The sequence below is a fragment of the Anabrus simplex genome, chromosome 3 (assembly GCF_040414725.1).
Source record: "Anabrus simplex isolate iqAnaSimp1 chromosome 3, ASM4041472v1, whole genome shotgun sequence".
NCBI classification, from domain to species: domain Eukaryota; kingdom Metazoa; phylum Arthropoda; class Insecta; order Orthoptera; family Tettigoniidae; genus Anabrus; species Anabrus simplex.
Window position 1 is genome coordinate 493,739,161 of NC_090267.1, and position 13,271 is coordinate 493,752,431.

The following is a 13,271-nucleotide window of genomic DNA, read 5'->3' on the forward strand; positions in this document are numbered from 1 at the left end:
ATTACCCCAATGAAGATTTTTTCTTATATTAACACGTAGGTACTTACAATGATCAGTGATCTTGTATAGAATGTAAGATCACTGCTGTTATAGGAGTGGCAGGACATGATCAATGGCTAGTGTATATCTGTTCTATTGACCTAGTTTGGTAGTTATGAATGTCTTTCCTGTACCTAATTTCTATGTTTAAGGGGATCATGCCATTTTTAAATTCATACGAGTAGTATGAATTTTTTCCAGTTCTTGAATTCTGACAGGTAAGATGTTTGCATCCCTGTATATCTCACTGGAGCGTTTCAAAAAGTTGTATTTATAATAATAATAATAATAATAATAATAATAATAATAATAATAATCTTATGGCCTCAGCTACCATGTGCAGGCATTTCAATTTGATGCCATCTGGCTGTCTGCTCGTCAATTTCGATGTTCCGTTTTACTCTAGGCCCACTAGATGGCAGACCGAGTAAACTGAAACTCTCTTGGGCGTCTATGGCTGAGATTTAATTAATTTTTTTCGGGTAAACACCAAATGTGTCACCAGAGATCTTTTACATTCCGACATCGTACGACATGGAGTGTCGAATGAACTTTTTTCCGCCCTTCAAAAATCAGACTACCTCTTCTGGGTTTGAACCCGCTATCTTGGGATCCTGAGGCCAACACTCTACCACTGATCCACAAAGGCAGCTGTTGTATTTATAAATTAATGGCTTTTTTTTTAAGTATTTCAAGTTCATTTATTTCTTCTCTCTTGGACGAACCCCAAATTACATTTGTGTAAAGTAGATGTGGGAGAATAAGCGGGAAATAAATGCTTCTAAGCTGCTGTGTAGTTAATTCTATGTCCTGTAATCTTTTCAACACTCCTGTAACAGCAGTGATCGTAGCTTCTATACGGGATATGTTCTTTCCAGCATAAAATTGTGTTCAGAATAAGACCTAAGTATGTAAATGAACTGACTCTTTCCACAATTTGAGTCTTAACTTTTACTGTTAATAGAAGTTGTTGCACAAGATAGCTTGAGGAAAAACATGTATATTATGTGTATTTTTCTCTTATAGATGATCTGTACGTCAGACGTTACAGTTCCCTGGGCCTGTCTGATGTTTCGTATGAAGAGGATTACATTGATTTTGATTCTGGAAATATCCTCTCTGATCCTGAGAGTGAATGGAATACAGAACTGGTACAGCAGGAAACGAAAACACCTGAACGTCAAGGTGCAGTCTTCAACCCCCCTGACTCATTGCCAGAATCAGACCAGCTACCATTAGACATCAACAATCGGCCTCGCTCTAGAAAGTCGTCATTCAGCATCATAGAGTGAAGAACTGTATTATGTTTAAGGCATTCATTTCATTATTCATTCTATGCATTGGATGAAACAAATAATAGACTGAATTATTAAGAATGATATTCATTCTTGAAACTGATGTGATATATGTAAATAATTTTATATTTTATGGAAAACGATTGGACAAATAATTGTTCAGTCTCTTTTAAAGTGTTGAAGCAGGTCATGCAAAAGAAGCTGAAATTCCCTTCTACTCTTATGGCTGAAAGTGAATTTTGATTTCATGCTGGTATCTATTTATTCTTGTTAATACTTCAACTTAATGACTTCCTTTGTAAATATTGTTAATATATATCACACTTCAATTTCAGCTTCTTCCTGTTCATCGTCGTCACCACCATCTTCATCATTACCATAGTTTTACTTATCTGTGATCTTAATGTAAATAGATAAATTTGTAAATATTATATATATTGTTAATTGTTATTATTTGTGAACAAATCTGACATGTTTTTAACCTTGTTATATAGTATTAGAGTTTATCAACTTTATAGACCTCGACAGAAGTATTTTGTTGAGCAAAATCGTGACTTACCAACTACTTGGTCATTCATATTTTAAAAATTGGAACAGGGAACAAAACTGTAATTTCCAATCTGTTTGATGATTTCTTCCAAGAACTGGTACTGTAAACTTAGCCTACACATAAACTATGTTACTGGTGGTTGTAGAAACAGCTGTCTGATATTGGTATGTTCATAAGTAACTTAAAAGTAAATAATCTAAGAAATTAAAAATCCAAAATCAGCAATCTTAAGTCTAATTGCAGCTGCAGTATTACCATCAAAATTGCATTATTGCTATTAGCAATGCAACTTAATTGTAGTTGCAAATTTTGCCAATACCCAATTCATGTTTAGGAGACTCAGGAGTGCGATTAGAATGGATTCATTTAGTTTACTTTAGTCCTTTATACAGAAATAAAACGTGTAGGATCTCTCACCTTGAAAAATTGTTCCCTTTTATCCATGCGATTTTCCTGTCATGTTAAAAACAAACGAGGCTTATTAAAAAATAAACAAACTTTGAAAATAACTCTGTAGGGGACCTACCTGCAGCCTTGTTAGTTTTGTGTCCTTTGAACTTCTTGCTGCCTCTATTAATAAAACGCTTCCAACGTCATTTCCACTTATGGAAACAGTCTTGGAAGGCAAATGACGAGATCACACTTGGTATCGCCTACAATTTCATGTTGAGCTCTTTATTTCAGAGTGAATTTTAGTTTGGGGAATAGAAAAAATAGTCTACTGGAGCTAGGTCATGTGAGCAGGTGAAGGGGGATGAAAAATTCATGAATCAAGAGGTAAATGAGGTGGTGCATTGTCATGCTGGACTTGTTTCTTCTAAGTCTGGTATTTTTCTCTCAAACAACTACAGTGGAACCTCGATTATCCGTTCCCGGAAAATACATTTTCCCGCAATGTGCGTTCAAATTATGTGGTCCCGCGAGCATCGTAATTAAATCAAGTTGTAAAAGTCCCGCATTATCCGTTCCTCGAAGAAACGCTTTCCCGGATCAACCGTCCAGGAATTCCAGTCCCATCAATGCCAAATCCTCGATCAATCGTTTTTTAATAAACTGTATCTCACGAAAGGACGGCTATGGCATATTTATGGATCTTGGCGTTAACGCCCCGTCACTGCGATAATTAAAGCAAGTACTGTGCCGGTAGGCCTACTAGAAAAGCGATCGGCGGTGAACTTGCATAAGAGACCATCTTAGCATCGCATTCGGGTGGTATCGTTTAGAGAATCTCGGAATATCATAAAGCAGAGGGTGCCCACAACAATTGCAAGGAGACACGGCGCATTTCGACAGCTCTGCTTGAAGACGGAATGAGTTTCGTCATATGTTCACACTTATAAAACGTCCATATTATGTCTAGGGTTAGATGTTTATATATTTTACATTTTTTCGATCATACTGCCGAAGAGGTTTCCGGCACTTTGCTCAGGGCACTGCAGAGTAACTGGGCTTTCAGGCAGGAATCGAAACTGCTCCTTCTTAACACAAATTCAGTACCTTTTGATATTATCATACATGATATGTTAGCGAGACCAACACAGATGTTGCACCCCACATTAAAAAAAAAAAGAAAAAAAAAAGAAAAAGAAAGCCATGGGAGGTCTTGGAATTGCCTATTACCGTTTAGGTCCTGATGTAAGACTGGGAATGTTACGTTTTCGTGTTAAAATACCAAAAACTGCAGTCGTTTTATTTGCGCACGTTACATTTTAAATGGTTGGTATCATTTCAAACTCGTACTGACATGTGCAGCGAGCGCGCTTTCCAGATGACCTCAAGGACACGAATAACCGTAATTTCTGAAGTTTTTACATTTCTTTTATCTTTCCAATTTGATTGGATTTGTGACGCGCAGAATTGAATATAATGCATTCGAGAACTTTTAAGAATCGATACTTACATTCGAAACCATGTTTTCGAGTTCAACATAACCTTTAAAAGTCGATGTAGGCCTAATTTGCGCGGTACGAGATTTCCAGAAACTGAGTACGAACAGTAAACTGGAGACCAAATTACAATGAAAGATTAAGAAATGAACGGATTTCGCCATCATTTTGGGTGCTTTTGTATCTAATGTGCTTTATTTTATTAGATGAGAGAATTAAAAACTACTTGTGGTCGATTGTCGTTTGGCTTGGCGTTATTAGATTTTTCGAAGTTTGGCTAGCCTAATCAAAGTTGCTGAACTGAAAGAAGTTTTCACGGGAAACTGACGAAGATTCCCCTGTAAAATTGAATGTAAAGTACCGAGATTTTGAACTCGCGTACCGGTAATTAATGCGGTTTCGCAGTCTAACATGCCCGCCTCTCATCCAGAGGGCCCGGGTTCGATTGCGACCAGGTCAGGCAATTTTACCTGGATATAAGTCTGGTTCCAGGTCCACTCAGCCTACGTGAATACCTTTAATTGTGGAGCTATCTAATGGTGAGATGGCGACCCCGATCTACAGAGCCAGGAATATTTTCCGAGAGGATTCGTCGCACTGACCATGCGCACCTTGTAATCTGCAGGCCTTCGGGCTGAGCAGCGGTCGCTTGGCAGGCAAAGTCCCACTGGGGCTGTAGTTTGGTTTGGTTTAGGAGTTTTTGTAAGATTATAATTATACATATTCAATTTTTGTAATGTTTAGCCAAATTGTTGATGGTTTTCATTCATTCCCGGATTTTCCGTTTTCCCGTGTTGTACGTTTTATTTTCATGGTCCCTCGAAAAACGGAGAATCGAGGTTTCACTGTAAAGACTTCATACTAAAATCAGCAGTTCACCATTTGACTCTGGAATAGGAATTCATAGTGCACAAACAGTTGATATAAAAAAATATCAACAACTCTTTAATATGCGACCTAAACTGCTGTGCTTACTTTGGACTTGCCAAATTTCTTCTGCACCACTGTGTGTCTGTAAATGTGTTCCCTAGTTTGAAACAGAAGTGAACATTGACACGCACTGACATCACTCAATGTAAACCAGTAAGACTTCTCATTTGCATGGTATTTTCAAAGTTTAGTTCTTTTTTGAACAGGCCTCGTACAAATATTCCCTGTATTAAAAACCATTTTTATAAACTTGCTGTAATGGTCTTATAATTATAGTCATTTTGACATGTCGTTGAGTATGGTATTTATATAATTTATGTTCATTATTTTTGTCATATGGTAACCTTTCACTACATTGTTAAGTGGAACAAGGTGGATCAGCACCTCTAGCAGTTTTCTGCTATGTACAGAGAATGTTATTTACAGTTCATACTGGAGACAAGCTAAGCTTTTTTTTAAATGTTGTCATGAAACTGTAAATGGTTTTATTATATGGAACTAATTTTACATGTTTTATTAGAAAACATTTTTACAGGAATAAGTCTAAACATACAGAAAGATAAACATCTCACTTATAATTTGTTAGTGCATAAACATTTCTTCATTTTATGGGTACTTCTTGATTGCGTTTCCCTCTTGTTAGTACTATTTCCTATGGAACTATAGCCATCATAATCACTTTTTGCATCCATTTTCACAAAATTACAGCATTAATTTGAATTTTAATGTACCCAATGCCAACATCACCACTGTATTAAGCAATGCTGGTAACACAAATTGTTTGGCATCTCATTATATCCAAATGGTATATTTTGTAGCATAGATGGCAGCACGGGCAACATATTAATCATCATCATTTTCATTTCCCCTTGTCCAGCTCCTGCCAGGTCGGGGTGCTGATGATATATCATCACTCGTTTTTAAGCTAATTGTTACGATGGGTTCACCTATTATCAATTAATGTTGAAACCATCGTATACCTTTATGAAAAATACACATGAAGATAGCAATAAATTATAAATATTTAAAATATATTTGCAAAACAAACTCTTTTCTACATTGGACAATTTAAAAAATCTCAATGTATGAGATTGTCCCACAAAGCTCCAGAAAGGTGGTCACATTACTCCCACATGCAATTACAGATATGTTATTTTTACCTGTGTATTACTATACTTGGCTCTAATAATGTTTGTGATTTGCCAGGTGGATTACAGCAAACAATATATTGTTTCATAAAGGTAAAAATATTAAAATTGACAATTTGTTATCTGTCAACTTAGTCAAATAGGATATAGAAAACTTTCCAGTCTATCATACACAAAATTTCAATACAAATTATAACACTATAAACATACGGTACCTTTAAAAAATACACACTATTTGAAATTTTGTGTGTTTGACAGATTGGAAAAGTTTTTTTATGTCCTAAAATTAATTACTGATTATAACACATTAGTCTCAATATTATCTTTTTCATGTATCAGTGATGTAAAAGAACTCCTGCGGAACAAAATTGAGGCACCTTGGAGTCTCCGTAAACCATAAAAGTAGTTAGTGGGATGTAGAACCAATAACATTATTATTCTACTCATACATTAGAGAAAAAAAAACAGGCCTTCTAGTCCTTTGAAAATGGTACCAGACTTGGAATGTTCAAGGTCTTGAATTTGGCATTTTGTTACCATATGGCATCATTTAGTCATTCTTATGATTTGTTGTGTAACTTTAGTTTAATTTGAGGGTTCATTCAGAAGGTCTATTGTGGACTTACAAACATATACAAATATGTGAAATAATTGGCCTGGTGAAAAAAAAAAAAGCCTTTCTTTATTACCCAGATTAAGCAAGTGTAATTATGACATCAATCTTCATCTGTAAGCTTATGTGGCCAGTGTAATGTTTGGACTGCATCACCTTATTGTGTTACAATATCCCCGATGCCTTATAAAGAATAACACATGTGTGAATCATCTTTGTAATGACTTCAGATAAGTTGGTATAGTTCAGCCTGGAAGAAGGTTGGGCTTGTATTAATGTATAAAGTTGAAATTAATTTATAAGTATCAACTGTGTTCTACTGTCAAACAAAGCCATCTTTATCTATTAATACCACCAGTCTATTGAACCTTCCTAGTATTATGAAATGACTTTTGTATTACATAAAACAGAGTTATATATTGAACATTTTTCATGAAATAAAATCAATTCTATTTTTCAAGCAGTTGTGTATTGGCTATTGCATTTGACCTCTTCAGTTTAACCCATTCAAAGTCATCTTTGAACTGTTAAATGTATAACCGGTAAACATCATGATGGCGACGTATTTCCGTGTAGCTCTATCGCTAAAGTCACGATTGCGACGCATTATGTCAGCGCTCCTTTATTGATCAAATATTATACACCACTTTAAAGAGGAAAGTCCGTTTATAATTATAACACATCAGTAAAGTAATTTAGAATCATGGAAAAGATTGGCATAAGCGCAGAAAAAGAACATATTGCAGACAGCCGTCTTGTCTGTTGTGGTTGCCTAGTGTGCGTTTCCATGGTATTTATATCTACAGTGAGTGAACTGTCTCGAAGCAGTGAAATTCCTGACTCTATTAGATTTTGAAGGCATAGAAGGTAGTAGTCGTTTCAACCATTTCTGTTTATTTTGATCAATCCTTCCGCGAATACTGTTTATTATATGTCTTACCCCTCAGTACCTTTCAATGGACGCGTCCACACTTCTGTCACACCACTGTTATCCCTCTCCACTCCCTTCAGTGAGTGACAAGCTGGCTATACGGTTGTTTCATTCGCACGCGACTCCTCACGTTACCTGTGAGAAGGTGGACTTTGGTACGGTGGAGATGGCGTAAGGGGAAAACCCATAGTGTATGTACTCCAGAGGAGCGCCTACAAAAGGCGTCTGTCTCCATGTTAGGGGCGGCCTAATTTTGAACCTGGCAGTAGGTATAAAATGCCTTTGGGTGTGGTGAGCCCATCGTAACAATAGCCTATATGGATAAAACAGATATGGTGTCTCAGAAAGCTCTTTGGGTACACAGTGTAAAGTGGAGAGGAAAAATATTTGCCCCTACCCGGCTACAGCTGGATAATGGGAAATGATGATGATGAGAAGGTAGTGGTGTCGTTCTGGAAGAAGGAAATGATGTTTCTGACATCAGCTGGTACACACACACACACCCCCCCCGGGAAAGAAACTGCGCTTATGCCCTGTCTGTTTCAACTGCAGAAAAAAATCATGCAGCCACTTGTGGTGCCCAGGATGTTATTGTGGGTTCCATTAACACTGCTATCATAAATTAGAAGATACTGGAGACCTATGAAGGCAGGAAGAAAGAAAAGCCATCCTGAAGATGCTGAGTTTGAGGTCAACTAAGCAATCCATGTTTTGGAGTGATGTGCATATATTATTCAGTACTTTTTTATTTCTCTTACCTTTACAACAGTTCATGACAGTAAAAAATGTATATATTCTTAATCAGCATAAAATGGTGCAAATTTTGTATATAACAGTGATAAAGCTGTTTCTTGTTACCCCTGTGTTTCCTAGAACTTCATAGACTATTTAGATATTTTTCTTTTGTGAAATATTTTACTGATTCACCCTTAACCTGTGAGGGGTCGCGTCCGGTTGTTTCAAACATTTCTGTTTATTTTGATCAATCCTTCCGTGAATGCTGCCTTTCAATGGAATCATCCACACTTCTGTCACACCACTGTTATCCCTCTCCACTCCTTCAGTGAGTGACAAGCTTGCTATACGGTCGTTTCATTCGAACGCGACACCTCACATTACCTGTCTCTGTTCTATTCAACCATACACGACTCGTGGTGTAGACTTATTTATAATGCGGAAAGTGCACTGTTATCATTCAATGTTGAGTAGAGTTGTCTAGATGTGTGTTAAATAAAATTAAACACCATTTTAAAAGTATTTTCCATAAACAGAACTTGAATTTTTATTTTCAATTTCATCAGCAAAAGGTAATCTCATTTTTATAATTATTATGTTAAGAAGTGTTTGTTCATTCGTAATCTGTTTACCCTCCAGGGTCGGTTTTTCCCTCGGACTCAGCGAGGGATCCCACCTCTACCGCCTCAAGGGCAGTGTCCTGGAGCTTCAGACTCTGGGTCGGGGATACAACTGGGGAGGATGACCAGTACCTCGCCCAGGCAGCCTCACCTGCTATGCTGAACAGGGGCCTTGTGGGTGGATGGGAAGTTTGGAAGAGATAGACAAGGAAGAGGGAAGGAAGCGGCCGTGGCCTTAAGTTAGGTACCATCCCAGCATTTGCCTGGAGGAGAAGTGGGAAACCACGGAAAACCACCTCCAGGATGGCTGAGGAGGGAATCGAACCCCCCTCTACTCAGTTGACCTCCCGAGGCTGAGTGGACCCCGTTCCAGCCCTTGTACCACTTTTCAAATTTCGTGGCAGAGCCGGGAATCGAACCCGGGCCTCTGGGGGTGGCAGCTAATCACACTAACCACTACACCACAGAGGCGGACAAGAAGTGTTTGTCTGTGTTTAAATAGTATTATATATTATTGTAACAATAAATAGTGTATTAAGTAAGCGTTTGGTGTTTTATTGATTTCTGGCCGAAATTACCGTACGCGACTCCTGACGTTACACTCGGCACGCGACCCCTCGCGGGTTAAGGCACTAAATTGGTAAGTATGATTTCTTACTATATTTTTCTTTATTTTGTTCTGAATAAAATTACATGTAATAATTATTAGTTAACTATTTTCTTTTGTGTGATTTTATGAAAAGTTGCTTTCAAAACTTCCAGAAATGGTTAGTGGTTGGAGGTAATATAGTCATCGGTTGCAGGGTTAGCACAAAACTCCACAATTTCCTTAGACATTACCATTACTGATATGTACTGCAGATAGAACACATGCCCAAAGAAGGCAGACATGTAAAAGAACTCCTGCGGAACAAAACTGAGGCACCTTGGAGTCTCCAAAAACCATAAAAGTACAGAGTCGCTTTTTTTTTTTTACCTGCTCCGTGTGTCAGGGGAACACGCACGGAAGGCGATAGTGCGGTCGGGTGACTCATTTGCCGAGAGATATATTGCTTCATGACCGCCTTAAGATGATCTAATGCAGTACGCTAGCGATAACCATTGCTTCACAGCAACAGTTTAGTTCAACATCTGTCGATCTGACTCGACGTTAGCCCCTGACGGGATGTACTCGGGCTCCCACCTGGATACCACGGCCGAACCCTTACGGAACACGCCGAAGATTTCCGAACGGCGCACTGGCTTTGAGTTGACAATGCAAAAGAACGAACTGTAGGAGATCTGCTGAACGAACGAACTATTGTAGTGTTGATGAGGTACACAACGAATACATACGAAGAGAACCGGGCAGTGACGATTGACAGCAGGAAAGTGTACTTTTGTACGCGAGTGGTTTGAGAAGAAAATTACGTGTGTATATTTTCGAATATCTACTTGTGCATAGTGTTCGTTACTGTACCTGTGGGATTAGTGTATTTCATTTGGTGTGTCCAGCTATAGTGTGTATTTAGTTACGGTACGTGTCGCGTGTTTATTTAGTTTTTCTTCAGTTTAGGTAGGCCTACTTACATAGCGTTATAATGAGCAACGTTAAGCAATACTCGTGTTCTGAATGTGATAAAAGCTATGAGCATAATAAAAATCTTAGGAAACATGTTTCTAAGGCCCATCCAGAGAAACTAGATGAAATTGTGCCTTGTTTAAAGGGCGAGACATCTCTTCCGCACCAGTGTAAATTTTGTGATAAACAGTTCACGCACAGTTATAATTTAAAACGGCATGAGCGTCAGTGCCACACAAACTTAATTGGAGGACCTGAGACAGAGGAAAAAAATTACCTTCTTTCTCAAGCTTCCTATGTGGAAACAGCACATTGAAAGCAAAATATATTCACAGTATGTAAAGAAAAGGGGTTCTTACACTGCAACAGATAACACGAAGAGACATTACTATGTGTGTCATCGATCAGGCTTTTTTGTGTCTGAAAGTAAAGGCATCAGGCACTTGAAGCTTCAGAGAAGCAACAAAGTTGATGAGATCTGTCCAGCAAGTATTCGACTAATTGAACACGAAAATGGAATGTGTGAAGTAAAATATGTTCCCACTCACAGAGGTCATCAAAATGATCTAAGCCATCTTGCCCTCACAGATGTAGAGAGGAAAACATTAGCAACAGATATTGCCAACCAGATTCCTTTTCAAGCTATTCTGGACAAAATTTGCGAATCTGTGACAGACTCAAAGCTTGAAAGAATTCATTTAATCACAAAACAGGATTTGTATAATATTGAGCGTAGTTTTAACTTGAGCTCTAAATCTGTCGGACATCAGGAGGATGGTACAAGTGTTGAGGCCTGGGTCAATGAAGTTAATTCAGGTGACAGTCCCTGTGTATTATTCTATAAACCTCAGGGGACCACCAGTGAAAAGCATCCAAACCTCAGAAGTGATGACTTTATTTTAATTATTATGAACAGTACACAGAGTGAAATATTAAAGAAATATGGTAGTGACTGTATATGCACTGATGGAACACATGGGCTTAATAGCTACGGGTTTGAGTTAATAACACTTTTAGTTCTGGATGACTTGAAACAGGGCTTTCCTTGTGCATTTCTGATTTCCAATAGAAGTGACCAGGAAATATTGTCTCTATTTTTCACCTACATTAAGAATGAGGTTGGTTGTGTATTCCCAAAGGTCTTCATGTCCGATTTGGCAGAAGCCTTCTACAATGCTTGGAATGCAGTCATGGGACCTGCAACCATGAGATTATTTTGCTCATGGCATGTTGACAGAGCATGGAGGAAGAATATTCAGACCAAAGTAAATGGGAAGGAAAAACAAGGAAATGTTTATAAAATTCTGAGAACATTAATGCAACAATATTTAAATTTTTGTGAATTAAATAGGGGTGGTCCTGCACACCTAGTAGCTATGTCAGTGAGTGTATAGCATCATGCAACATTTCATATAAAGTGACTATGAACATTGTGCTTTGAGTGTTTCAGATCAAAAGCAGTTGTTATTTCAGTTAGTAATGAGTAGTTTGGAATGTTGTGATATGATGATGATGATGATGCTTGTTTAAAGGGCCCTAACATCTAGGTCATCAGCCCCAAATGTTGTGATATCAGTGTTAGATGAGATATGTGTTTGTGGCCTGTTGTAAAGAAAAGGGTTTAGAATGTTTTGAAATATATAGTCAGTATGTAGGTAAATAATACACAGAATTAAGCAATCACTGTTTTCAGGATTTTAATGCAAAAAGTAGGAAGTTATGAGCATCACTGTAAAACTCTCATTTGTAACATTGATAATTAATCCTATATGGACTACACATACACAAAAAGAAAAGAAAGAAAAAAAGGAACATCTGATACAGATTTGAGGTCCTTTATTTAATCATGAATAAACACATTTAGGCATAACTTATACAAACTACTATTTATTTCTTCCTGAATTGAAATCCTCAGAAGTACTGTTCTGAAGGATCACTAGACATTATGATGGAGGTGGTGCATAACTTGGTGGGTATAATTGTTTTTAACTTACTTGCTTTATAGTTGACCTTTCATAGGGCAGAAGGTTGCAAGTTGAAAATGAGGTAAAGCTTTTTGTGAGATCTACATAAGATAAGGGCATACATAAGATATTACATTTGAAAATTTAATGTGATTGGACCTTTTACAATAGACTCGTGGGCTGTACCACTGTCTGTTTAGAGCAAGAGATTATCTTCAGGGTGCTGTAGTACAGTACTGTACCACCTTCCTCTACCAAAGTCTTTCTCATCAAAATCAACTGCAATATATCCTATTATGAATACCTAAGTAATTTAGAATAGGTATGCTAGTTAAGAAATATATAAGTGATGTTTACGTTTGTTGAAAGAATCATACAAGGAACAGTATCAAAATCATGATGGAGGAAATTCAGGAGACAGAACACTTTAAGTCACTTAATAAACAACAGCAGTCATACTTGGCAGAGAAAGGAAAAACTTATCAGCAGCTCACTGTCAGACCTGTGTCTGGAAGTGGGTGAATAATCTGTACAAAACTCAAGGCTGCCACTCAGTATTGATATACTAATTTTTTTCTAAAATAAAACAAAAAGAAACACATTGCATATCTTCTTCACAAAAAAATCTTTACATCACCTCTTACAGCAATCTGTCATTTGCCCTTAATTTCTAATTTTTATCAGAATACTACCATAATACAATAAAAAAGAAGTACTATAATATGAATATTAGATCAATAACTAAAAAGGTTTACCATGAACCATTAAATTGCTATTTTTTCTGGAAAATGTTTTTTATAAGATAAGACATCCATCTAAGTTCTTCTGCATGCATTCTACTTCTTTATATACAAGCTTTCTCTTGTTTTAAAGTTATTATTCCATGAAATTCATTCCCTGAGTAACCTTTATATTGCCAAGACCATTTATTACACAGCTTTCTTTAACTTCAATTTTACTTCTTCAAAAAGCTTGTCACTAGTTGCCATTTCTTCACTT

General features: G+C 37.2%; 1 protein-coding gene across 2 annotated transcripts in view; it reads left to right on the plus strand.

The window, feature by feature from the left end:
- The window catches only part of LOC136866560 (1-acylglycerol-3-phosphate O-acyltransferase Pnpla3), a 125,597-nt gene extending 118,676 nt beyond the window's left edge, over positions 1-6,921 (plus strand). For both annotated transcript variants that reach the window (XM_067143641.2, XM_067143643.2), the window contains one exon: positions 1,066-6,921. In XM_067143641.2, the coding sequence (XP_066999742.2) occupies positions 1,066-1,331 (266 nt within the window). In that variant the 3' untranslated portion in view covers positions 1,332-6,921. The remainder of the gene's footprint in view (positions 1-1,065) is intronic.
- The last annotated feature ends 6,350 nt before the right edge of the window (positions 6,922-13,271 follow it).